Source organism: Eptesicus fuscus, chromosome 23 (assembly GCF_027574615.1).
Source record: "Eptesicus fuscus isolate TK198812 chromosome 23, DD_ASM_mEF_20220401, whole genome shotgun sequence".
NCBI lineage: Eukaryota > Metazoa > Chordata > Mammalia > Chiroptera > Vespertilionidae > Eptesicus > Eptesicus fuscus.
In genome coordinates, this window is record NC_072495.1 from 21,537,481 (window position 1) to 21,564,507 (window position 27,027).

General features: G+C 45.2%; 2 protein-coding genes across 3 annotated transcripts in view; one reads left to right on the forward strand and one right to left on the reverse strand.

The window, feature by feature from the left end:
• Nucleotides 1-209: 209 nt before the first annotated feature.
• Nucleotides 210-27,027, reverse strand: part of USP30 (ubiquitin specific peptidase 30) — a 34,690-nt gene continuing 7,872 nt past the window's right edge. The window contains exons 1-13 of one of the 2 annotated variants that reach the window (XM_028146847.2): nt 19,971-20,096; nt 16,053-16,162; nt 14,752-14,934; nt 10,503-10,606; nt 10,150-10,248; nt 9,562-9,607; nt 7,541-7,635; nt 5,276-5,335; nt 4,688-4,774; nt 3,734-3,814; nt 3,429-3,648; nt 1,277-1,397; nt 210-761 (exon numbers count right to left, since the gene is read on the reverse strand). In XM_028146847.2, the coding sequence (XP_028002648.2) occupies nt 500-761; nt 1,277-1,397; nt 3,429-3,648; nt 3,734-3,814; nt 4,688-4,774; nt 5,276-5,335; nt 7,541-7,635; nt 9,562-9,607; nt 10,150-10,248; nt 10,503-10,606; nt 14,752-14,934; nt 16,053-16,162; nt 19,971-20,053 (1,551 nt within the window). In that variant the 5' untranslated portion in view covers nt 20,054-20,096 and the 3' untranslated portion in view covers nt 210-499. Of the gene's footprint in view, nt 762-1,276; nt 1,398-3,428; nt 3,649-3,733; nt 3,815-4,687; nt 4,775-5,275; nt 5,336-7,540; nt 7,636-9,561; nt 9,608-10,149; nt 10,249-10,502; nt 10,607-14,751; nt 14,935-16,052; nt 16,163-19,970; nt 20,097-27,027 lie in introns of those variants that run through there. The other variant, XM_054712587.1, reaches the window with a different exon arrangement.
• Nucleotides 26,787-27,027, forward strand: part of SVOP (SV2 related protein) — a 38,250-nt gene continuing 38,009 nt past the window's right edge. Inside the window, exon 1 of the mRNA XM_008142509.3 lies at nt 26,787-26,821. Coding sequence (XP_008140731.1) covers nt 26,787-26,821 — 35 coding nt within the window. The remainder of the gene's footprint in view (nt 26,822-27,027) is intronic.

Consider the following 27,027-nt stretch of genomic DNA (forward strand, 5'->3'; position numbering starts at 1 on the left):
CAGAACGGACATGCCACAAAAGCAACCGGAAGTGAAAGGCACTTTTTCTTCTAAATTGTTGCCTTCAATAATTTCACGAACTCTTGTCAACCATGTTTAGATGGGCCTGCTTATTAAAAATAAAAGATCTGTGCTGAGACCTCAGAGGATTTGACAAAGTTAACGCCCCTCGGAGAACACCTAGCATATCAGAATATAAAAACGATGTCTCCCAGAGTCTGATTTCTTTTAATCCCCGGTATCAGGTGAGCACACAGATGCTCTAGACATACGAGTGCTCTGCTGACACGACGAGGACAGCTTCCGGTGCGCACTAGAGCGGCTCAGGGCGGTCTGGTTTGCACTGGGGCCACCTGCTCCCCGGGGAACCTGCTCTTAGACCACACCAGGAGGCGGGAGGACTCTCGTGGGGCTGCCTGCACACACGCGCGGCCTGGCTTCGTCTTTTTCCTGTCGGTGTGGACAGTGCCATCAGGTCTAGCTCTGGGGCCGGGCACAGTCACTCTTCGGACTTGTACTCCCGACTCTGGTGCATCTTGGAAAGAACGCGCTCGTAGAACAGCAGGTAGGCGCTGGAGGACAGGACCTCCTGCAGGCTGGCCTTGCGGACAGTGTCGTCGGAAATCCACAGCCACTGGTTGCTGGTTGAGAGAGGGTTCTTGGCCGAAGGTGGGGATCGTCGGTAAGTCACGAAGTGTCCGGAGTGCATGTCTCCATGGTGGACAACAACTGCCATCAGCCGGAAGAGGTACGTGGAGGAGCTGACCGGTAGGAACAAATGCCAGTGGTTTATGAAAGCAAAAAGTAAAACAATCCTAGATATTCAACGATAAGGGGCTGATTCAATGGTACGTCCATATAAGTGAATGCTACACAACCATTAAAATACAGGCCTATATTTACTGGTACGATGTCCGTTCTATGAGCGTATGTATAAGTGCACGCACACACATTACAGAGTGGAAGACATTAAGGATTTAACTGGTGATCTAGGTAGTAGCCCAAGATATTAAAAATTTTCTGCTTTACACTTTTTCTACATGCATTCATACATGTATGCACACATACACATATATTTAAATTTTATAATTCTTATATTTATAGTGACTTCCACTTTGGACAAAAATAAACAGGAATGCCTAATAGTGAAGTTCCACCTTAAAATGAAAGACAGCCATGTCCACACTGTCATTCACTTCGCGAGGAGCTCATTTTGGAAACCCCAGAAAACCAGCAGCCTCCACGGAATGAAGGCTGCCTCTAAAGAGCGGCTCACCTGTAGTCCGGAACCACCGGGAGGGGGAAGGGCACTGGGGCTGGCAGGGTGGGCAACAAAGACGGGGAACAGGCACCATTCATAAAAATGTGGGTTTTGGGGCCCCCTGGCTGATTCAGAACTGCAAGAGAAAAAGGCCCGAGGCAGTTAAAATTAGCAATGGGTGTGGGTAAAGCAAAACATGGTTTTGATTACGCTGAAATGTAACTACCCAATAATGCTACAAAGAAAACACAAACATTTCTTTTTGTTACTGTCAAGCTTCCTGCCTTTTTGTCCCTGTTTTCATCACCAACAGCAAAAGCACCCGGAGTTCCCGGTCCCCTGTTCACTTTGATGGCTTTGTCAATGGCTGCCTGCTCACGGGCCCGGGTCAGAATTCAGCAGCTGAACCTACACCAACCTTGACCTACACCAACCTTGACATGCTCAACATTCGGGATGGGTAATTATCTGTTGTGGGGGCTGCCCTGTGCATTGCAGGAAATCTAACGTCATCTCTGGCCTCTACTACTGCATACCTGTGACATCCCTTCTCGGCCAGAAATGTCACCAGCCACGGCCCAATGTCCCCTGGGAGGCAAAATTCTTGTTTCGAACCACTGACCTAAACCTTCTCTCTCCTTTCATTGTCAGCTTCTAAGGAATACCAACATGTAACAGTATTAACACATGCTCATGGGAGTAGATAAAATAACTGAGGAGATATTTACCTCTCGTTTCCTCTCAAGTGTCACATGGGAGGGGCTTTAAGTACAAGGAGTTCACTGCTGGCCTCTAACCATGGCCACCACGCTGGGACCGTGAGCAGACCTGCGCTCCCACCCGGGAAGACGGCCGGGACTTGGGTGGGAGCAGCACGAGGTGGTGGTTCAGGCTTGGAGCACTTAACATCGGTGGGTTTCCTCCTCTCTAACTCTAAAGCTCTCAACAGATGCTATCAGAAGCATTTGTAACACTGCCCAACACTGCCCTCTAGTGCCCGTTCTCTGCGGTTTGCCTGGGGACCAATCATTTAACCTCTTGACGCCTAGATTTTCTCCTCCGTGAGACTGAGGGTAATAATAGCGACCTGCTTCACTGGGACCCCATTCAACGAGGGACCTCAAGTGGGGCCAGTAACGGAATTAGATAATAAGTTGTTCAGTAGAGGAGAGGATCAACCCCAATGAGACATACAGTGATCTCTACCCAGGACATTTCTTCCCCACAGTTTCTGTATAATTGAGATGACTGTGCTAGGGAAGAAAAGAGAAATTCACTGGGCCCTGGCTGGTGTGGCTCAGTAGGCTGGGCATCGTCCCCTGCACCAAAAGATCACAGGTTCCACTCTCAGTCAAGGCACATGTCCAGGCTGCGGGCCTGATCCCCAGTGGGGGGCCAATAGGGGCTGGGTGGGGGGCAACTGATCAATATTTCTCACATCAATGTTTCTCTCTCTCCCTCTCCCTTTCTCTCCCTCTCTAAATAAATAAATAAGTAAATAATCAATAAAAACATTTAGAAAAAAGAAAAAGCCTGACCGGCATGGCTCAGTGGTTGAGCGTCGACCTATGAACCCCAGAAGGTCATGGTTTAATTCCTGGTCAGGGCACATGCACAGGTTGTGGGCTCCATCAACAGTGTGGGGCGTGTAGGAGGCAGCCCATCAATGATTCCCTCTCATCACTGATGTTTCCATTGCTCTCTCCCTCTCCCTTCCTCTCTGAAATCAATAAAAATTTATTTAAAATAAAAAGAAGAAGAAATTCACTGGAGTGATATGTGAACCAATTATTACTTAGTCAAAAGACCAGACAGAAATCTTAAGCTTTTCTCCCTATATTTCTTCAACTGTGATCGTTTTTATTTATTTATTCATTTATTTAATTTTTAAATACAGGGCGTGCAGGAGGCAGCTGATCAATGATTCTTTCTCATCACTGATGAAATCAATTAAAACCAACAACAACAAAAACGATACCTCTCATTACTATATAATTTTAACTTCTTTTAAGAAACCTTAACCCCTCCAGCCCCAAACCTGCTGTTTTCAAGAATTTCAGCAACCGCTGGACAAGCCTTCAGGGCAGAAAGGCCCCAGAAGCTAGTGATGCCCAACTCCTTCTCTCTGCGCTGCAGGCCCCGCTGCCTTAGCTCCTCGGGCACATACCTGATCTGGGGGCCGCCGGCCCGTCCTGCAGGTCCAGCGCGGGCCCTGCCTTCTCCTTCCGTTCAGGACTGTGTTGGCCCGGTTTGTGTCCAAGGAGGTGGTACTTGTAGATGTCCATCATCAGGAACTCGTTGAACTGCACATGCTCGTGCCGCTTCAGGGGCGTGCCCTGGCTGGACCAGCTCAGCCGCTGCAGGTGGATGCACAGACACTGGGGGAGCTGCGGGTGGGAGAAAGCGGAAGTGCCGAGTGTTGGGAGCGGGCCCCCAAAAACAGGGCCAACAAGGTGTGTGGTGTGGGCTCACCTTCCCTAGTTTTAACTGCTTAACGAAAGTGGTCCTCTGGTGTTCCACCTTCTCCCCATTCAGCGTCCCTTTGGCTTCAATCTGGAATAAAAGAAACAACATCCATCGGCTGAAATTCTCGAAAGGACATCTCTGGAGAGCTGCCCATCAGGGTGGTGTTTATACCTGCACTCAACTGGCACTTGACTACCTGCTGACATGAACTCAGCTGCCCAATGACTTGTGGGTTTTCAGTGTTTTATTTTTATTTTTATTTTTTTTAAAGTACAGTTGAGTTTTTTTATTTATTTTTTTTATTTTATTGATTTTTTACAGAGAGGAAGAGAGAGGGATAGAGAGTTAGAAACATCGATGAGAGAGAAACATCGATCAGCTGCCTCCTGCACACCCCCTACTGGGGATGTGCCCGCAACCAAGGTACATGCCCTTGACCGGAATCGAACCTGGGACCCTTGAGTCCGCAGGCCGACGCTCTATCCACTGAGCCAAACCGGTTTCGGCAGTGTTTTATTTCTTAAGTACCAGCAACCATGGAGGCAGGAGAAAGAAAGAAGCTCTGACACTGGCATTTAACCTGTTCTGTTGTATCTTTAGAAATTCTGTTCCACAGAGTCCCTCTTAATTCAGCTGCTTAGGGAGGTAGGCAGGTGGCACAGGTAAGGCGGGTGTGAGACAAGTGGGAATGGAGGGGACTGGAGCAAGTCGGAAAGGGCATGCCCAATCTCAAAGCATGGTATCAAACTTCTTCTTTGAATAGTTGGTGGCTAAAACAAAACTCATCAGGGAGAGAGACTTGCTCCATGGGCTGCCAGGTGCCCAACCTGAGGTGGAAATGGCAGTGGCGGGAAGGACCCTCGGGGAATAGTCAGAAGAGCTCTGGGCCAATGGTGTGAGAGGCGCTACATCGGGGCACACAGACCACGGGGGAGATGACATTCGGGGCTGAAGGCCTACCTTTGTGCAGTTGTCACATACAACGTCCCGCACTGATTCTGATGAGATGAAGTGGTGAAGGCAGTGGTCCAGGGTCAGGGGATGACCCTACAGCACAAGAAGAAAACGCTTTGTCACAATTCAAAGGGGAGCTACTGACCCGGTGAACAGATGGCATCACGAGTCCCAGAGCTTTCTTTGTGCTCGTGGAGGCAAAAAAAAAGCATCACAGACACAACTGGCTGCCTTCTGAACCAAGATGGAGCTCACAGCACCCTAGACTGGCTACCGCGATGGAGTCAAGGGTATGAGGACATAATGCTGCAGACAATTATGGACTCCCACACTGTTTTAGGTATTTTTGAATTTGAGATTAATATGTGTGTGTATGTATTTTAAAAAGCCAAAATTTCTGCAGCAAGAGACAAACCGTCCACCTCCTCTCCCCCCAAACCGGGCCATGGTCCTACACATTCAAACTAAGACGGGTTCAGCCAACCACGGGTCTGAGGAACACATGGCCCCTGAGCTGCACAAAACGCCTCAAAGCCCGTTCAGACTCAGATGTCTCCGAAGCAGACCCCAAAGGAACCACAGGTCAGTACATACCCAGGTGGCAGCTGGAATACTTAGTGAAAGGCTATCAAAGGTATCGAATCGAACGGGACTCTGAAACAAATATTGCAGAAAATCCACAAAGGACTGAGGTTCAGTTCAAAACTTTATAGATGGGAAAATACATGCTTATTGAAGTTTAATATTTAGAAGTTCAACACTAACATAATGTACTTACCTAGAAGCAAATTCTACTGAAAACAACCTTGTAAACGTGAAATACAATAACATCAAACAGCTTGGAAACACTAAGATGACATGGCTGACCCAGAAATTTTGGGATTTTATCCTAAGGAAATAACCATGGACATAACTACAAAGATGATCATCACAGCATTATTGATAACAGCAAAATGTGATCATCGACATTTCTATGGAATGATTAAATAAATTCTATCATGTCCATGGAGTGGAGTGGAATACTACATTAAAAGTAGAGTAGGATAAGAATGTGTGATTATGTGGAAAGATGTGTGTTTTATTATTAATTGCAAAAGAAAAAAAAAAAAACCATGCTAAAATAGGGTAAGAGTTCCTGCATTTGGTGATGGCAGAGTAGCATGATTAGACGAACTCTCCTTGAGATAACAATTGTAGAATCTGGACCCAAACAAAACAAAACTATATGAATGACTGGAGAGCTAGCAAAAGCAGGCAGAAATTGAAGAGAAGTCATGTCTTGGAAAAATAGGAGCTCCATGGGTGAGATTTGCATTGTGTGGCTTTTTGTCTGAAGGTCTCCCTAAAACAATGTACAAATTTGGTGAAAAACATAGATGCACAGATTCAAGAAATGCAGCAAACTCTAAACAAATACAAAGAAAACTATGTTTATGTACTGAATGGGCAAACTAATGAAACCCCAAAAATGAAGAGGAAATCTTGTAAGCAGCCAGAGAAAAAGTGACACTTTCTATACAAAGGGATGAAATGACTGATGCTGACTCTGCATTAGAAAAAATGCACGTCAGAAGACAACAATGCCTATAAAGGGATGAATTTAAAATAAACCAAATGAAACTGAAACAACAGCAACCCCAAATTCTATACCCAGCAAAACTATTCTTAAAAAAAAAAAAGGCAAAACGAAAAACATTTTCATACAAATTAAATCTAAGTGAAACTGTTGCCAATAGATCTGCAAGAAATGTTGAAGGAATCCTTTTAGGCTGAATGGAAAAACCATCAAATGAACTTGGGTCTACAGAAAGGGCTGAAGAAAACTGAAAACAGCAAATGTAAAACTGTTTTCTTTTTTTTTTTCTTTTAAACATATTTAACTGTCTAAAGCAAAAAGTATGACAGTATTATGGGATCTGTGATGTATGTAGATGAAAACATATATGACAAAAATAACACACAAAGGATGTGGGGCTAGAACTATATTTTTATAAATTTCCTGTATTTCACATGCAATATAATATTAACTCTAAATGGTTAAAATTGCATGATTTCATCATAACCTGCCCCCCAAAAATTTAAAAAGTACAGCTAAAAGCCAACAGAGAAATTACAACAAAATACTAAAAAGTATTCTAAGGAATTTACAACAAAATTTCTGAAATCAGTAAATGAGTTTTTACAAGAACACAAGATAGAGGGTCAATATACAATTATATTTCCATATATTAGAAAAAGATTTTAAAATCCCACTTACAATAGTATCAAAATACAAATAAAATGCAATGATCAATGGGAAAGTTATAGATTAAAAGATATTTAAGACAATGAATTTTTAAGTTATGGACCTTTTTTTAATCCTCACCCATTATTGATTTTAGAGAGAAAGGAAGGCAGAGGGGAGGGGAGAGAGAAAGAGAAATGGGGAGTAACTGCCATAATAGATCCAGGTTTTTTTGGGGAGGTGGTTGATAATGAAAATATCCTAAAATGGTTTGAGGTGATAGTTGTACAATTCTCTATTTCTGTATTTACTTGGAAAATTTCCAAGTAAAAAAAATATTTTAAAACTTCAAAAGAAAAAACAAAACAACAGTCCTACCATCAGTTTAGACCCAAACTCAGGACCTGAATTCTTGCAACCCACAGGGGGTCTGTGGTTCTTGGTGCAGCAGATGCCGCCTGAAGATCAGTGAACATGTTAGTACTGACCACAGCGGGGTGGTCTGTCCACTAAGGGCCCAGGCAATCACAACGGATTATACCAAGGTTAGTCCACACTCCTCTTCTGACCCTTCATGAATCTTAACTTAAAAGAAGACATCGCGAGAAAATATAAAGCACTGGCGTTGTATTTACCTGGTGTTCACAGTGTTTGCAGACCATGTTACTAGTAAGTCTCCCATGAAAGGGATGCTGAGATTTCCAGTGATTGGACGTGGGATGAGGTGCCCCTGCAACACAAAACATCTTTGGATCTGCCACCTCCTTTTTATTTATTTATTTTTATTGATTATTATTTTTTTAATATGTTTAATTGATTTCAGAGAGGAAGGAGAGGGAGAGATAGAAACATCAATGATGAAAGAGAATCACTGACCGGCTGCCTCCTGCACACCTCCTATTGGGAATCGAGCCCGAAACCCAGGCATGTGCCCTGACCAGAATTCAAACTGTGACAGCCTTGCCCCACCGGCATGGCTCAGTGGTTGAGCATTGACCTATGAACCAGAGGTCACACGTTCGATCCCAATCCCGGTCAGGGCACATGCCCAGGTTGCGGGCTCGATCCCCAGTGTGGGACTTACAGGGGGCAGCCGATCAATGATTCTCTCTCATCATTGATTTTTCTATCCTTCTCTCCTTCTCCCTTCCTTTCTGAAATCAATAAAAATATATTCTAAAAATACAAACAAACAAACAAACAAACAAGAAAACCGTGACCTCCTGGTTCATAGGTCGATGATCAACCACTGAACCACACCGGCTGGGCTACCCTCCTTTTTAGTATGTGGTAGCAATGCTCTCTTTAGAAAAAAATACCCCTGAAAATTAAATTAAAAATAGCTTTTCTTATTGATGTACATAAAAAAGACAAGCCATTCCCTTCACAGGAGAACTTCTACAGGTCCTTAAATGTGGTTTCTGTATAATGGGTACAGCCACATTTTAGAAAGGAATTTGTGTTTAGTGACGTCTTTTCATAAACATATGCTTAAAATGTTTGAGATGTCAACAGGATACCATAAGTGAACATTCCATAAAGTAAGATGAACTTCTGAAATGCCATCAGAAGCAGCAAGTTCTGAAAGACACTTTTTAAAAACAGAATGGGGGCTAGTGGAATAAACACAGTGTGGTGTGCTCATTAGACACACAGGCCCTAGAGTATGGCTGCCCTGGGCTCATTAGCTAAATCATATCATCTCTACAAGCCTCAGTTTGCTGGCAATGGGAATAATTATTGTCCCATTATCACCAATATCATCTACTTTATAGAGAGGTTGTGAGACTTAAATGGGACAGTACACTGCCTGGCACACAGTACGGGTTCCAAAGATAATCGTGTGGGTTTTTAAAAATATATATATTTCTATTGATTTCAGAGAGGAAGGGAGAGGGAGACAGAAACATCAATGATGAGAGAGAATCACTGATCAGCTGCCTCCACATGCCCCACACTGGGGATCAAGCCCACAAACCAGGCATGATCCCAAAGGTAATCGTTCTTATAGCTACTAATGCACAAATAATTGATGTCTTTATTTTTTTATATATAAGTTTAAGTCTTAAGAAAACAACGATTTCCTTCTATTTGTAGTAAGCTGGCCAAGGTAGAAATGCTGAGAACATGAGCTTCAGCTTACTAAGTTCCTCACAGGATCACTTCAGGAAGGTAAAAAGAGCCTGGCTCGGTGGTTGAGCGTCAACCTGCGAACCAGGAGGTCACGGTTTGATTCCCTGTTGGGGTACAAGCCAGGACTGCAGGCTCGATCCTCTGTAGGGGGCGTGCAGGAGGCAGCTGATCAATGATTCTCTCTCATCATTGATGTTTCTATCTCTCCCTCTCCCTTCTCTCTGAAGTCAATAAAAATACATTCTTTTTTTAAAAAAGGAGGTAAAAATAAAACCCTCCCTTGTAGTTGAAATAAGTCCATTTGGAAGAAACTGAGCAGACTAAGATGGGAAGGAATTATTCAAGATGTTCACCGAGGGAACCATTTAAAGCTGTTTCCAAAACACAAATTCCTTTGGGAGTACACACAGTTCAAGCTGGATTAGATGTCACCAGAAAAAAAAAAAAAATGTAAATGAGCAAATGGTTGTCATATCTAGAAAGTACCCATCTTATGTGTTGCAGTTCAATGGACAATGACTACCTCTTGTGCGGCAGGTTATTTGTGTGGGAGTGACTTCCGGCTGCTGCTGTAAGGGAAAGAGAAACAGACTGGAGACCCTAGTGCAACCCTTTTATCCCCCTCAGCCCACTCCCAACCTCACAAGTTTCTGTGCTGACTGCACCACGAAACCAACTTTTCACAAAGGTTTCTAAAAGCAGCCTGGATCACGCTCTCTGGTTGGTTACTGTGCCTATTCCTTCATCAAATGCAATCAAAACACATTTCCTCTCTCGGGAACATTACCCCCCTTTACCAGTTAACTTTTATAATGTTTCAGGGAAATGAAGACTCACTTAGCATCCCCAGGACTCTGTGTTCCCCTGTATAAAAAAAGGGGGGAAATGCATTTTTTCCTTTTTCAAGCCAACACAAATTGCAGCCATGAATCATTTTTAAGTCTTCCAAGTCACTACCTGCAAAGACCCTCTCCCCGCCCAACCCCCACTGCCGATGGTTACTGAGTCTGACTTGTGAGTTTAAAGTTGTACAAAGATCATACTCGTGGTCCCTACACCTGTTAACCATGCCCGAACCACATTAAATGCATTGGAAATCTTCATGGTTTACCTCCAGGGAATGCACATCAAACAAATGTGTGACCCGGGGCTGGCGGTCGCGCTCATCTTCCAAGGACGAGGTGATGACGTGGAATAGCTCGTGAGCATCCTGCCAAAGGGCAAAGCATTCTTCAGAGAGGCCCGAGGAGGCCAGGGCAGCATCAGCACCACCCCCGTGTGGTCCACTGGGCAGCCCCCTCCAGCTAACGTGGGCAGGATTTGCTGTCCACCTTCTCAGGGCCCGGCTCCTTCAACGGAAACAGTTCCATCCTGGCCATTTTCTCAATGAAGACCCTCCCCAGACGGAGAGCTCACTGGTGGGAAGGAGTCTCTAAGTAAACCTGTTTTGAATGTTGTGTTCACCTGCTCTTCAAAGGAAGAGATCTGCCATCTGTACATCCTTAAGACGTCCAACAGGCAGCTTGCATCCAAGACCTCATCATCAGTAACTTCTTGGCAGGATAGAGCTGGAAACAAAAATGGTAACATAACTATTAAAATTCATCAGCGTAACAACTAACCAGAAAACCTGCACAGCACAACATACCAAAGCTAATTAAGAATTTGAGAACTGTAAAATTCACCTTGGAGTCATATCTCTTTCTTCATTCTTCCTTGTAACCTTAGTACACTATGAGGCGCCTGGTGTTTGTTGAATGAATGTAACTTTTCATAAGGCTGCAGCATTTAAATAAAGCAATTGCTTTTTAGTTACTTACTTGAATTATCCTCAACATAAATTTATTGTTGCAAGATTCTTACTGAATAAAATGATTTTAATTCGCAGCTCTCAGGGGACCCTTAACCACTCATCTCGTCCAACCCCACATTCAGTGCTTAATTCCTCTCCCATGGCCATAAGGCCTTCACTTGTATTTGTCTGCATGTGAGTTTCTGATTATCACAGCAAAGCATCAAGCTACACGTAGCAGCTCAAATGTGCCTGCTGAGTTCTTTACTTTTTAATCCTAAATAGAATCAAACCTAATAAACAAAAATAAAACTATGATGAGCTTGCAGGCCAGAAGGGAGTGGCACGAAATATTCAAAGTGATGAAAAGCAAAGACCTACGATGAAGATTACTCTACCCAGCAAGGCTATTATTTAGCACAGAAGGAGATAGAGTTTCCCAGACAAGAAAAAGCAAAAGGAGTTAATCAAACTAGTATTACAAGAAATGTTAAAGGGACTTAGAACAAGGAGGAGGAGAAATAAAAAAATATGAATAAAAAGGCAATACTGACATACCTATCAATAATTACTTTAAGTGAAAATGAATTAAATATGCCAATCAAAAGACATAGGATAGCTGAATGGATAGGAAAACAAGACACATAAATATACTGCCTACAAGAGACCCACTCCAGATAGAAGACACATACAGACTGAAAGTAAAGGGATGGAAAAAGATATTTCATGCAAACAGAAACAAGCAAACAAACAAACAAAAGCAGAGGTGGTAATACTTACATCAGACAAAACAGACTTTAAAACAAAGGTTATTAACAAGAGACAAAGAAGGACCCAGCAATTCCACTTCTGGGTATTTATCCGGAGAAACCCAAAACACTAAGTTAAAAAGACACACGCCTCCCTATGCTCACCGCTGCAGTATTTACAATAGCCAAGCTATGGAAGCCACCTCAGTGTCCACGGATGGACGAATGGATAGGGAAGAAGTGGCACACACTGTATTTTGGTTATTAACCCCTTGTCAGAGCTGTTGTTTGCAAGTATCTTCTCCTACTCACTTGTGACCAGTTTCTTTTGCTGTGCAAAAGTTTGATGTATTATTTAGTTTGATATACTACCCTAAAAATTTGAAAACATTTATTCGCAAAGATATACAGGGGAGGGCAAAAGTAGGTTTATAGTTGTTTGTATGGAAATAATACAAATAGATAATACAGTAATTGATCAATAATGATACAAGAATAAATTTCACAACTCTAAACCTACTTTTGCCCACCCCTGTCTACAAAATGGAGTCTTACTCCACCACAAAAAAAGAGTGGAATCTTGCCACTTGTGACAACATGCATGGGCCTAGAGCAGTGATGGCGAACCTATGACACGCATGTCAACACTGACACGCGTAGCCATTTCTGATGACACGCAGCGGCCGCATGCCGAGGATGAAACATTTGCTGCTCCTGAGGATGAAACATTTGCGAAATAATGTTTTTTTTCCCTCAAAGTGACACACTACTCGAGGTATGCTCAGTTTTTTGGCGAAGTTTGACACACCAAGCTCAAAAGGTTGTCCATCACTGGCCTAGAGGGTATTATGCTAAGTAAAATAAGTCAAACAGAGAAAGACAAATATGATATGATTTCACTTATATGTAGAATCTAAAACACAAAGGAACAAACTCAGAGAGAACAAACTGATGGTTTCCAGGTGGGAGAGGGGTTGGGAGGTTGGATGAAAAATATAAAAGGATTAAAAGTACGAATTGGTAGTTACAAAATAGTCACGGGGATGTAAAGTACAGCACAGGAAATATAGTCAATAATATTATAATAATTATGTGTGGCATCCGGGGTACTAGACTTACCAAGGTAAGTTACAGAAACGTCTGACCACTACGCTGTACACCTAAAATTAATATATTGGTTTTTTGTTGTTGTTAATCCTTACCCGAGGATATTTTTCCATTGATTTTTAGGAAGAGTGGAAGAGAGAGGAAAAGACAGAGAAACATCAATGTGAGAGAAACACATTGGTTGCCTCCTGAATGTGCCCTGACCAGGGCCTGGACAAGGGAGGAGCCTGCAACCACAGTACATGCCCTTGACTGGAATCGAACCCGGGACCCTTTGGTCTGCTGGCCGACGCTCTACCCACTGAGCCAAACTGGCTAGGGCTTACCATATTCTGTATCCTGCTCTTTTAAACTTAATATTATAGCTTATACCCTCTCCCAAATTAGGAAAAAACAAGACTTCATAAAGATGATTCTGAATGGCTATGTACTACTCATGGATTGCTTAATCATTCTACTGTGGGACACGCATACTCTCTCCTTTTCCCCCTTTATAAGGAGGTGTTGGAGATCTTTGTGCATACACCAGCAACTCCCAAACTGCGTTCTGTTGAATGCCCTCAGGATGTTAGCAGATGTCAATGTGGTGGGTAGGAGGAGGGACAGTTCTGCAGTCAAATGGTGGTTTAAAAATGAAGTTAGAGCCCGGCCTCCATGGCTCAGTGGTTGAGCATCGACCTGTGAACCAGGAGGTCATGGTTCGATTCCCCATCAGGGCATATGCCTGGGTTGTGGGCTCGATCCCCAGTGTGGGGTGTGCAGGGGCAGCCCATCAATGATTCTCTCTCATCATTGATGTTTCTATCTCTCTCTTCCTTTCCCTTTCTCTCTGAAATCAACAAAAACATATATAAGTATTTTTAAAATGAAGTTAGATAAGTGACTCTCCGGGCTCAGGGCCAGGGTCCAGCCATTCCCGCACTCTCCCGCCCCCACTCAGGCTGGTGGAAATCACAGTCTACATTTCTAACTGTTTCCTTAAGCCAGGCTTCCAGACAAGGCACTGCTAAGGCCAATGGTGCGGACCATTCGGCAAGCCATGACGGTGCAGTTCCAAACCGCTTCCCTGAAAGTTCCCCTCCCTCCCCACAGTGAGTAGGAACATGTCACCCAACAGCTGGTCATGACCGTGGAGTTGTTTTTCTATCCTTGCTGACAGGCAAAAAAAAACCACCACCACCCAGGGTGCCTCGCTGTTATTTCATGTCATATTTGAGCCCTAACCGGTTTGGCTCAGTGGCTAGAGCGTTGGCCTGCGGACTGAAGGGTCCCAGGTTCGATTCCGGTCAAGGGCATGTACCTTGGCTGCGGGCACATCCCCAGTGGGGAGTGTGCAGGAGGCAGCTGATCGATGTTTCTCTCTCATCGATGTTTCTATCCCTCTCCCTTCCTCTCTGTAAAAAAAAAAAAAAAATCAATAAAAAAATATATATATTTTTTTAAAAAGATGCATATTTGAGTGTCAGATACACTTTTTATCTATTGAAATACAATTTGTATTATTTTTCTTCCTTCCTAGGCTAACATACTTAAAAAAAAACACACACTTCAATGTTTTTGAAATCAGAGTATTCGATAATCAAAATGGTTATGTCGCCGAAACCGTTTTGGCTCAGTGGATAGAGCGTCGGCCTGCGGACTCGGGGGTCCCGGGTTCGATTCCGGTCAAGGGCATGTACCTTGGTTGTGGGCACATCCCCAGTGGGGGGTGTGCAGGAGGCAGCTGGTCGATGTTTCTCTCTCATCGATGTTTCTAACTCTCTATCCCTCTCTCTTCCTCTCTGTAAAAAATCAATAAAATATATTTTTAAAAAAAATGGTTATGTCGCAATGGGTTTTCTTCTTCCCTAGAAGTCTGTTACTAAGCTGATCATTTTTAGAATAGGTGGTAATATATTGGATTTGATTTTTAAAGCAGCTGTTTGTATCTACTGGGCTCTTAGTGGTTTTTCCCATAATGACCGGTATGATCTTTTCCTGCACAGAGGCTATTAGCCCTCTGCCTATCATCCGAGCTGCTGCTATGAAAATGCACACAGTCCCCCTTCAGTTCCCAGCTAGATACCTTTCAGGAGGTGCAACAGTGTCAAGGATAAATACTGGTGTGGGGGGGGCTCCTTGTGATCCCCGGTGTACTGCGTGGTGAACTCCTCCAGCCACCGGATGAAGGCGGGGCAGGCAGACAAGCCTTGCAGCAGGGAGTTCAGGAAGCAGGTGTTCCCCAAGTTGACGAGGCCAGGCACGAGCCCTAGAAGTGGGGGGATGGGGAAGAGAACATGCACATCACATTGGACCCACTCTCTTATTCTCTCCCATTCGTGGCCCAGAGTTCCTGCACCGTGGCCTGGGATTTGAAATCTGAACGTGAGAGAGTTCTCATCCACAGGGATCCGGAGCCAGGCGTTCTGTCCAGGCGGAGCCCTGTCCATGCACCGCTCCTTCAGGTCCCCGTCTGTCTGTGTTACTTTTGAAACCCACCACAGCGTCTGGTACAGTTTGGTTAACACTGAATGTACAAAACCCCACAGTAACATCTCCCTCTCCCTCCCTCACTCTCTCTCTCTCCTTTGATAAAAAAGCAATGTTTCTCAGCACAGAAGAAAACAATTGTTCTGTTGTTGCTCCTGGGACAATGACTGTGTTCTTATAATCAGTGGGAAAGACACCACAGCAATTCCGATCAGTCTTTCTGCAAAGAGACCGACAAAATCTGGCACACTTCCCTCTGCTGCTGACATTTAAAAAAAACCCAACTTTTTATTAGGAAAGTTCTCAAACATGCACAAAAGAAGAGAGGATATATAATGAATTCTAATAACCATCCTCAGATTTAACGAAGATCAACATTTTGCTACATCTATTCGCCCCCCCCTCAAAGCTGACTTTTAATCAATCAACAGAAGTAGAGCAACATTTACAAAAGGGCACATTTTTACAAATAAGGAAATAGATGTTTGTGTTAGTGAAGAAACTTGAAACATTTACTAGTGACTACCAGCTAGTCAGTGAAACCCCAAATGCGTCATATAATTAGTCAGTTCTACTCCTAAAAAACATAACTGCCATATTAATGAGAACGCTAGGCAATGCAGCCACTTTTCCTGCAGGGTATGAAATCTGGAACATGTAAGTACTATTTTGATCTCAGCTACTGGTGATACTAGGGACTCTCTCTTACAACTACCAACATTTTCCTAATGTCATCACTGGTATCATGCAAAAGAACACACTTCTGTTTAAAAGAAAGTACTGTTCAAAAGCTGAAGATACAAAAGAACCAAAAATGGTCTCCCTTTTTGTACTGTTTTGGGGGTAATAAGGGTTTGGGTCAAGTCTATAGACCATGGTGCCAAGTCTAAGTCTTACCTTTTCTACGCTTCTTTCTTTCTGTGATGGGACCCCAAATAACATATATTCCTGCTGCAAGAGCAGCGGCGAGTCCACCTATAACACCCCAGTTCTTCATGACTTTATACCTAAGAAAGAAAACCAGTTTACTGTCTCCCCTCATCACAAACACATTCTGTGTGTATACCGATATATGAAGAAATGGCATTCCCTCAAAATAATCCACTGGCTCCTGGCTGGTGTGGCTCAGTGGTTGAGCATCAACCTATGAACCAGGAGGTCATGGGTGGATTCTCAATCTGGGCTGCATGCTCCATCTCCAGAAGGGGGCGTGCAGGAGGCAGCTGATCTAGGATTCTCTCTCATCATTGATGTTTTTATCTCTTTCTCTCCCTCCCCCCTCCCCTTCTCTCTGAAATCAATATTAAAAAAATAATAATACCCCACTGGCCCACCAAATACCTAACTTTCAAGTTAAAGTAACATATAGCATAGGATAATGTCTTGAAAATCAGCACATTTAGACATTAGGATTTAAAACCTAAGTCAGACCACAACCTGCCAAAAGCCCCATCTCACTGAGAGGAGAAGCCAGGGTTTCCCTCCTCTGCCCTCACCCCCCCACACACTGCCCGTCACACCCCCTCAGGGCCTTTGCACTGCTGCCCCCTCCCCCTAAGCTCCTCCCCCAGACCCCTGCGTGGCTCACTCCTTCCCTTCCCCTCCACGTCTATTAGAAGCTGCACTCCTGGCCCCTTTTACCCAGTCTGACTTTTTCTTGTCATCTTCAACATAAAATTCACTTATTCACTATGTTTACTGTCTGTCTCTCTGAGATGGAATGCTAAGTCCTGAGGGCAGGGACCTTTGTCTATTTAGTCACTGACACATCCCGAGTGCCTAAATCAGTGGTCAGCAAACTTCGGCTCGCGAGCCACATGCGGCTCTTTGGCCCCTTGAGTGTGGCTCTTCCACAAAATACCACGTGCGGGCGCGCACGTTCAGTGTGATTGAAACTTCGTGGCCCAAGCGCAGAAGTCGGTTTCCGGCTCTCAGAAGAAATTTCAATCGTTGTACTGTTGATATTTGGCTCTGTTGACTAATGAGTTTGCCGACCACTGGCCTAGATCATTCTTGGCAGATAGTAGGTTCTCAAAAATATCCACTGAGTAGTTGTGTATTGGAGAAAACATAGAAATGGGTGTATCATTTGGAGTACTAATGGAGAGGGGGCATACAATAGTAAATAAGATCTGTTAAGTATTTATAAATATTCTTAATTTCAGGTTTGTCTTGGACACTGAAGTTCTTTTACTACACAGATAGAAATTTCACCAATTTAAGACTGTTTTTATACAAAGTTATGCATTTCCACTGAATAAAGCAAACCATATATGTATATACATATATGTGCAATATACACTTGTGTGTGTGTGTGTGTGTGTGTGTATATATATATATACATATATATATATATAAATATTAGGTATGTATGTGTATAATATATCTTTATTCCAATATCTGAAGCATGTAAATATTGTTTTGATCTCAGCTACTGGTGATACTAGGGATTCTATCTTACAACTACCTACATTTGCCTATTGTTATAACAGATACGATGCAGAACTGATAACTGAATTTCAAAATAACTATTTGTCTGCCCACGCAGTCAGTGGTGCAGAGAACTTGGTTAAGAAAGTGGAATCACATTAATCTGGTCCAACTCTGGCTCTGCTATTCCCTAAGGCAGTGGTCGGCAAACCGCGGCTCTCGAGCCACATGCGGCTCTTTGGCCCCTTGAGTGTGGCTCTTCCACAAAATACCACGGCCTGGGCGAGTCTATTTTGAAGAAGTGGTGTTAGAAGGAGTTTAAGTTTAAAAAATTGGGCTCTCAAAAGAAATTTCAATCTTTTGTGGGTTGTACTGTTGGTATTTGGCTCTGCTGACTAATGAGTTTGCCGACCACTGGCCTAAGGCATCATTTCACCTTCTAAGCTTCCGCTTCCTAATCTGTAAAATGGGGACACTCCTGAGCCCTCCTACCTCACAGGCTTCTGGTGAGGAAAACACAGGCGCGAATGCACAGGGTACATAGTAAGGGTAAACGTCACCTGCTGGGATAATGATTATAACCTTAGTTTATTTATGAAAGTTAGTCTTGCCCTAGCCGGTTTGGCTCAGTGGATAGAGCGTCGGCCTGCGAACTGAAAGGTTCCAGGTTCGATTCCAGTCAAGGGCACATGCCCGGGTTGTGGGCTCGATCCCCAGTGGGGGACCTGCAGGAGGCAACCGACCCATGATTCTCTCTCGTCATGGATGTTTCTCTCTCTCTCTCTCTCCCTTTTCCTTCCTCTCTGAAATCAATAAAAATATTTTTTTTAAAAAAAGGAAGTTATTCTTAAAGTTTCCTAAGGCACCGCTGTGCCGACTTTTACACAACAGGAGTATTCACCAAGTGCCTGGGAAGATGAAAAAGGACCGGCATTGAAATGGTAAAGCGCTTACACCTAGGCTGCCAAATCCCCTTTCCAAACACTAACGTTTCCGAGTGCGTGCTCTGTGTCGGGCACCGTGATCATCTCAGCTCATCCCCAAAACAATCCCACGGAGCGGGGTCCCATGACCGCCTCCTTTTTTATAGACGAGGAAACGAAGAGATGTAGCCAACTTGGTCAAAGAGGGTGAGGCCGTGTGGCTCTGAACTTCGGCCTGTCAGGCTGCCAACCCTGTGCTTGACACCACAGAGCTCACGAGGGAAACTGAAGGACAGCAGAGTGTTGAAGGGGTGGGACAGACGATTTGCCCGTGTGCTTAGCAGGGAGGGCAGGCAGGGCATGGACAAAAAAAAAAAAAAAAAAAAACACCTCTGGAGATGCCATTGCTCTGCAAAATGACAGCGTGAGGAGAGTATGGGCCCTGGGAGTGGAAAGCTCTGGCTTCTCCCCCGAGGTCGGCTGCAGGGCCATGGGCAAGGCCCACTCAAGACACGTTTCCCATCTACAGAAGGGGGGCACCGCAGAGCCAGCGATGGCTCCCGGCCGGCGACTGTAAGCTCTTTAGACCTGCTCCAGTTCCAGAGGCAGGAAGCTGACCTGAACAACAGGTCTCAGTCATTCAGGGACAGGACTGAGGGTGCAGGGCTCAGCTCTGCAGCCTGGAGCCCGTGGAGGGTGGATAAGAGGAGGGAAATAGGGGGTCTGAAAAGGGGGGCAATACTGCAGGGGGAGGGGGGGGAACCTGGCAGGACCTTAGCAGGACTGGGAGCTTTAATAGGTAAAGGGGTCCTGACTGGTTTAGGGACCCCCTTGCAAGACAATTAGTGACTAATAAGACTGGGGACCCAGACAGAATAGGCGATCCCGGGCATAACTGGGACGGGGACTGACAGGAATGGGGGATGGGGCGGGGATCGCGCTAGCCTGCACCCGGCATTTTACAGGATTGGAACCATGCAGGGCTGGAAAGCATGACAAGGCTGGGGAACCCTGGCAGGCCAGGGCCTGACATGGCTGGGAACCCATAAGGATTGGGGGGGATCCTGAAAGGATTAAGGGGACCTGGAAGGCCTGAGCAGCACCGAGAGGACGAGGGGCATTGAGAGAATCTAAAGCCTTGACAAGCCCGCGGGTTTCTAGAAGTTCTGGGGACAGTGACAGGCCTGGAGGAGGCACTGGCATGCTGGGGTGGGGCACTGATCAAATCTGGGGGCGCTAGTAGAACTGGGGGGTGCAGACAGAATTGGCATTGCCGAGGCCCCGGAGGCCCGTCGCCCCGCCCGCCTCGGGGCCTGGGCCGCGAACCCCGCAGGACGCAGAAGCCTCTAGAATGCTCGCTCCGGCCCGGGGACCCTGACTAGGACGTGAAAAGGCTTCCAGAGGCCCGAGCTGGGGACTCTGGACCCGGCCGCTCCGGCCGCCCCGCCCCCCCAAAGCTCACCTGACGGCCGCCCCAGTCCGCAGGAAGCGCTGGATGGCCCTGTCGGCCGCGCTCATCGCCTCCCGGGCCCGGGAGCTCAGCATCGCGGCCGCGCGGAAGGCCCGCCGCCCCCGCCGCCCACGCCGCCCCCGCCACTACCGCCGCTGACGGACAGAAGTCTCCGAGGGCTCCTGAGGCGGCGGAACCCGCGGTTACAGTCCCAGCTCTTCAGGGGAAGGGATACCGAAGGACCGGCTCCCGAGAGGACCGGAAACAGCCGCCCCCGGAGAGGAAAAACCGACGGACCACATCCTGTTTTTATTTTTTCCCCGGGGTAGCAATGGGCCCTGACGTCGGTTCCTAAAGGAATCCCTGCGGCCGGAGATCGCTTTGTTTTCAGGTTTTGCCAGGGCTCCGTTCATAAACACAAATGCCCCTGTTCCAGGAGGGAGCCTGTGTCATTTTCATCTTTTTTGGTGTGCAGAGGGCGGCCCCTCCCGAAAGCGGAGTCTGGCCTGGGGCAGCATATTGTTACGGTGCTCAGAGTTGTTAAGGTCGCAGAGGAAGGGCCTTGAATGATCTTGTGGCCCATCTCTGACGGCATCAATAAGAGAAACCAAGGCCTTTAATAATAGCCGCCAAACTTGCTTTTTAGATGCATTGCTAAGCATGTCACATGCATTATGCACTCACATGCTGTCTTCACACCAACCTTAACATGATCTAGCATTTTACATCCCAGGAAACCCAAGAACTTTAGAGAAGTAATGTCTTTTGACACAGCTTGTAATTGATGGAAACAAGATCGGCCATCAAGAATAGCGCTTTTCAATAGAAATACAATGCAGGCCACATTTTAAATTTTCTAGTAGCTACATTAAGTATAAGAAACAACGGGTGAAATGAACAATTCTTTCACTTGACCCAATATGTCCAAAATATTGCCAATTCTGTGTAAAAATTATTAGAGATATTTTACATTTTGTGTGTGTTAAGTACACTTCAATTTGGACCAGCCGCTCGATAGCCACACGTGGCCAGTGGCTACCATATTGGACAGCACAACTTATAACGCATTCGAGCCAGAGAGAATTTGCCCGCTCTATTAACCACTTCCCCCAACTCCAAACCAAACAACTGCAACTGTTTTAGTAAAGAAATCACTGCTTTAGGCTCAGTGATTCTCTAAGTTTTTGGTCTGATTACCCCTTGGTATGCTTATAGATTATTAGAGCTTTTGTTTATGTGGGTTATATCTATATTTATAGTATTAGAAATTAAAGAAATAACTATTATTTTTTTAAGTGAAGTACAATATATAGTAAAAGTCACCTAGTTTAGTGTATAGTTCTATGAATTTTTGGCAAATGCAGTCATCTAACTATTACCACAATCACCATATAGAATCATCACCACCACCCCAAATAACCCCCTGTCCCATTTAGTAAACTCCTCCACCCACCCTAAGTCTGGAAAATCACTTATCAAGCCTGAGAAAAAAATTTAAGCCCAATAATACCAAAGCATACATTCCATTAGACATCAGAGCCATGACTTCATCGAATTTTGTGTAGCTTCTGGAAAATTCCAGGGTACAACCATGAGTGAATGGGAGTGGGAAAGGCAAATAATATGTTACCATGAAAATAGTTTTTACTTCAATAACCACCTGAAGGGGGTTCCAAGGAGGGAATATACTTGCAGAACCTCTACTTGCAGAACCTCTACTTGCAGAACCTTATATACTTGCAGAACCTCTACTTGCAGAACCTCTACTTTAAATGGTTTTGAAAAATTCATTTTGAGAGAGAGAGGAAGGGAGAGGAATAGAGCTATGGAAACATTGATGAGGGAGAAATTTAATTGATCAGCTGCCTCCTGCATGCCCCCTACTAGGGATTAAGCCCGCAACCCAGACTTGTGCCCTGACCAGGAATCAAACTGGTGACCTCTTGTTTCCTGGGTCGACGCTCAACCACTGAGTCACACCGCCAGGAGAGAACCCCTACTTTAGCCTCTTGAGTGAATACCTTGCCATCCTATCCACAGATCTACTTAGAACTCTACATTGCAGACTAGTTTAAATAACATAGAGTATCCACAGCCAATCAACTCACAAGTATTTTTGAGCACTTTGCATGCCTTATCTCGATTTAATTCTTGCAACAGCCACATGAGTAATAACAGTACTTCACATTCATGAAGTGAATATCTCCTCCAGCCTGGCCCTTGCTGCTCCTCTAACCAGTAGGGGTATGGCTGTCCTTGACTAACAGATGTTCTTATTATTAAGGATATATTACTAATGATGGCAACAATGCCACAGCCAGGAACCAGCAGGGCCTGCTCTAACATCTATCTGGCAGATCAAGGGTTTGCAGAACTGAGGGCGAGCACACAGACACGATTTAGAGTCTTAGAGCTCTTTCAGCTGCTGGGATGATTCTGCAGGCAAATGGTTTATTCAGGACCCTCAGCTCCTGAGGGTTAAACACCAAAAGCAGCATTTTCCCAGCTGCCCTCATGTGTACTAAGTTGGACCTCTCCCTTTCACACCATGGAGTAGGGCCCTTGTAACGCAATTTTTATATCTACGTTTAGAGACTCCTCATCTCCTTTCCACAGATATATTAGTGTCCTCTTTATTTTTTAAATTTAAAACTCAAATCTGATTCAGAAGTCTTCTCCCTGGCCCCAGGGGAGTGAGTGTCCTAGGGAGAGAGAAGGATAGCTCTGTATTCCTTCTTCACTCCCTCTTCTGCTCTCCTGTGTGTCAGCAGGAAGAGCTCAGAAATTGTGATCAAGGTGTGACACAAAGTCACAAGAAAGATCTAGAATCCAATTAAGTATCTTTTTAGTATGTTTTAATATATTTGTATTGATTTCAGAGAGGAAGGGAGAGGGAGAGCGAGATAGAAACATCAATGATAAGAGATAATCATCGATCGGCTGCCTTCTGCATGCCCCACACTGGGGATCGAGCCTGCAACCCAGGTATGTGCCTTGACCGGGAATGCAACTGGTGGCCCTCCTGGTCCATGGGTCGATGCACAACCACTGAGACACACCGGCTGGGCATCTTTTTAATATTTAAAAAAATTATCATTGTTCTATATTTTCCTCCAGATAGTTAGGAATCAAAATAATAGGGGTATGGAGAGCTTCCACTTAGCAAAGACATCCACACCAGGAGGGTGACACCCCAACTCCATGGGGGCAGAGGCTCCTGCACACTCAGGACCCTCCCCGATCTCACCCTATGTATCTCTTTACCTGGCTGTTCATCTGTGTCCTTTATCATGTCCTTTCATTAAATGGTACATGTAATTAACTGGTAAATTACATTAAGTTAACTAAAGGATATGATAAAGGATACAGATGCTTCCCTGTAGTGTTCCCTAAGTATTTCCCTGAGTTTTAGGGAAGTTTCCCTGAACAACTCCAGCAAAGTAATCAAACTTGAGGAGAAAATCATGGGAACCTCCAATTTGTAGCCAAATCAGACAGAAGTTGTAAGTGACCTGAGGACCTACGGCTAGACATTGGCATCTGAAGTGGGTGGGAGCTGTCTTGTGAAACTATGCCCTTGATCGATTGGATATGACATTATCTCCAGGTAGATAGCATCAGAACTGACTTAAATTGTAGAACACCCAGCCTGGCTGATGTGGCTCAGTGGTTGAGTGTCAACCTATGACCCAAGAGATCACGGTTTGATTCCCGGTCAGGGCACATGCCTGGGTTATGGGCTTGATCCCCAGTAGGGGGCATGCAGGAGGCAACCAGTCAATGTTTCTCTCTCCCTCTCCCTTCCTCTCTGAAATCAATAAAATATATACACTGACTGGCCAGATTATTATGATCTCTGAACATATAATAATCTGGCCACTCAATGTGTGTGTGTGTGTGTGTGTGTGTGTGTGTGTGTGTGTGTGTGTATTAGAGGCCTGGTACATGAATTCGTGCATGGGTAGGGTCTGGCCAGCCTGGCCAGGGGAGGGGACATAGGCAGTTGGCCGGCCTGCCTGCTGGTCGAACTCCTGGTCGAGGGGACAATTTGCGTATTAGCCTTTTATTATATAGGATATACACTGAGTGGCCAGATTATTATGCATTCAGAGATCATAATAATCTGGCCACTCAGTGTGTGTGTGTGTGTGTGTGTGTGTGTGTGTGTGCGCGCGCGCACGCGTGCGCACGCGCGTGTGTGTATTTAAATTGTAGGACACCCAGCTGGTGTCACAGAGACTTGCTTGTGTGGGAGTAAAACCACACACAAGTCTGGTGTTAGCAGTGTTGGTGCAGGATGCTCCAACCAACTGACCCACCGGGCCAGGATGCCTTGACATTTTCAAACAAGGGCTTAACCTCCTAACCAAGCCTCCCCTTTCTGCTGGCTCCTGCGGTAAGTCAGGAGGTACTTACACTTCCCAGCACAATCCCAGGGACCTGGGAGTGACTCCGGGTGGCAGTGCCATCCCACCAGCATGGCTAGCAGAGCAGAGATCTACCACCAAAGTCTGAGTTTTCCCTTTTGGTCTTTTATCCAATGTCAGTTCTCAAAAAAAAAAAAAAAAAAAAAGGATAAATCTCTTTATGAATTTAAATCCATGGGCTTACCTTTTAAAATCAAGTGCCATTTTTATTACTAATAGAATATTGTCTTGATACAAAATAGGGTCTAAAACTCAGTTGATTGGAGAAATGCTTGTACATAGCACATGCCTTTTATATTCAGTATTTCAGGCTAAGGGGCAACTTGTCAGGCTCTATTCCAGCCTCTATTTAAAATTTTTTTAAATATTCATCTGAGGATATGTTTTTTAAAAATATATTTTTATTGATTTCAGAGAGAGGAAGGGAGAGGAAGAGATAGAAACATCAATGATGAGAGAATCATTGACTGGCTGCCTCCTGCATGCCCCCTACTGGGAATCGAGCCCACAACCCGGGTATGTGCCCTTGACCAGAATAGAACCTGGGACCGTTCAGTCCGCAGGCCAGCGTTCTATCCACTGAGCCAAACTGGCTAGGGCTGAGGATATGTTTTTTATTGACGAGGGGCGGGGGCAAGAGAGAGAGAGAGAAAAAAAAAAGAGAGAAAGACGTCTCACTGGTTGTCTCCTGTACGTGCCCAACAGGAGATTGAACCACAACCGAGGTATGTGCCCTCACCAGGAATCGAACCCACCACATTTTTGGTGTACAGGATGATGCTCCAAACAACTGGGCAACCTGGCTGGGGCGCCAGCCTCTATTTTAAGATGTTCACTTTATAAAAAAAAGAATCTGAAGGGGGAAATGATGGTGCTTTATACCGCCGTGAAATAAAACCCATCTGGCTTTTGGCATGCCCTCATTTCCCGGACAGATGGATAATGTGGTTAGCTGGAGGCAACTGCCTTTATAATATTCCTATCTGCCCAAGGATGTCTCAAAGATCAGAGGTATAACAACGCGAGCCATGTTTTTCTTGGCTGATAATGTCATCCAGATGTAACTTTAGAACAGGGATCCTCAATTCTCAGCAGCAGCAGCATCACCTGGGACCCTGTTACAAATGCAAACGCAGGCCTCTCCCCAGATCTGCTGAATTAGAAACCCCGAATGGGGCTCAGCTACCTGTGTGTTAACAAGCCCGTTGGGGGATGCTGACCCATGCTCAAAAGTAAGAAGCCATTGCTTTAGAAAAACTCACCCACATTTTTAAGAAAGACAAGAAAACATGATATTTTATAAGTGAATCAACACATGATATAGTAATTTACTTCTCTAAGACATTTTTTCAATGCCTGTTATATACTAAGTATTCTTCTCCCAGTGTTCAGGGGTGGAGCGTAGGAGTCCCCAGAGAGCAGGCAGAAAATATAAACGTGCAAAGCTTGCTCTGGCTGCAGCGTGGACAGTATGGAGCAGACTGTTTTGGGGCCTAGGTTGCTAGTGGCCAGAGAGAAAGAAAGACTCAGGAGTGAAATGCTATCCCCCCCACCCCTTACCCAAGAAGCTCACAATCCTATTACATAAAAAAATCTCTGTTTCAATGTTGGAAAAATTGGAAACAAATTTAAAAAGTATTAAAAAGGACAGCTTTATTGAGATATCATTCGCATGCCATATAGCCAGGGCTGTAGAAATCAGGTAATAATGCTTGTTGGGTAAATGAATGAGCGATATGTGGCCTTCTCACACTTGCCTTACTTTTTTTTTTTTTTTCTTGATTCATTTCACTAGACCTTCAGCGCCTGATGACCATGGCATGTCTAACTGGTTCTCTCTCCTATGCCCAGTGCCTATTATAGTAGGTGCTCAATAAACCGTTCTTTAATGCATGAACAAATTAAAATTTTTTTCTCCTATTCTGCATTTGTTATAGCAGCCTGCGCTTGAAGAATATTATACCCATAACGTTCATGAGTCCCTACAGATAAACATATACAAGAGGGCTCCTGGGTACCTCGACAGCCATTTCACAGGCGGGTGTGCCCTATGGGGCACCCCAATAAAACCCCACCAGCCACAGAGAGCCAGTAAATTCTTCTAACCAGAAGGGCTCTCCCCGCCCCCGCTCCCCGCACAGCTTGCTCTGCCCTCCGCCCCCTCCTCTCCGCCCACTCTCGCCGCGGTCTCCCGGCGGCGGCGGAGGCTTTGTCTCGTGGGCTGGTCCCCAGGCGGCTGCCTCCCCCGAAACAGCTGCCGCCAGAGGGAGGAAGCGGCGTGGGAGCTGTCCGGCGCCCCGGTGCTGAAACCCCGATCGCTCGTCATCCACCACCACCACCACCACCACCACCACCACCATGTAAGGGCCATGAGAAGGGCTCGTCCTGGCGCAGCGCGGACATGGAGGAGGACTTATTCCAGCTCAGGCAGCTGCCGTGAGTAGCAGGGGGGAGGCGAGTGAGAGGCAGGCCGGCTTTCCTTGCAAATATGAAACCCTGCAGGGGGGCATCGCTGCGTGGCTTCTTGAATGGAAAGGAAACTGTTTCAGGAGGAGAGAATTAGGCCTGGAGGAGAAAAGCCATTTTCCTACCCCAGGAGCCCAGCCTCTGTATCTGACTCAGTTCGATTTTTATTTATTTTT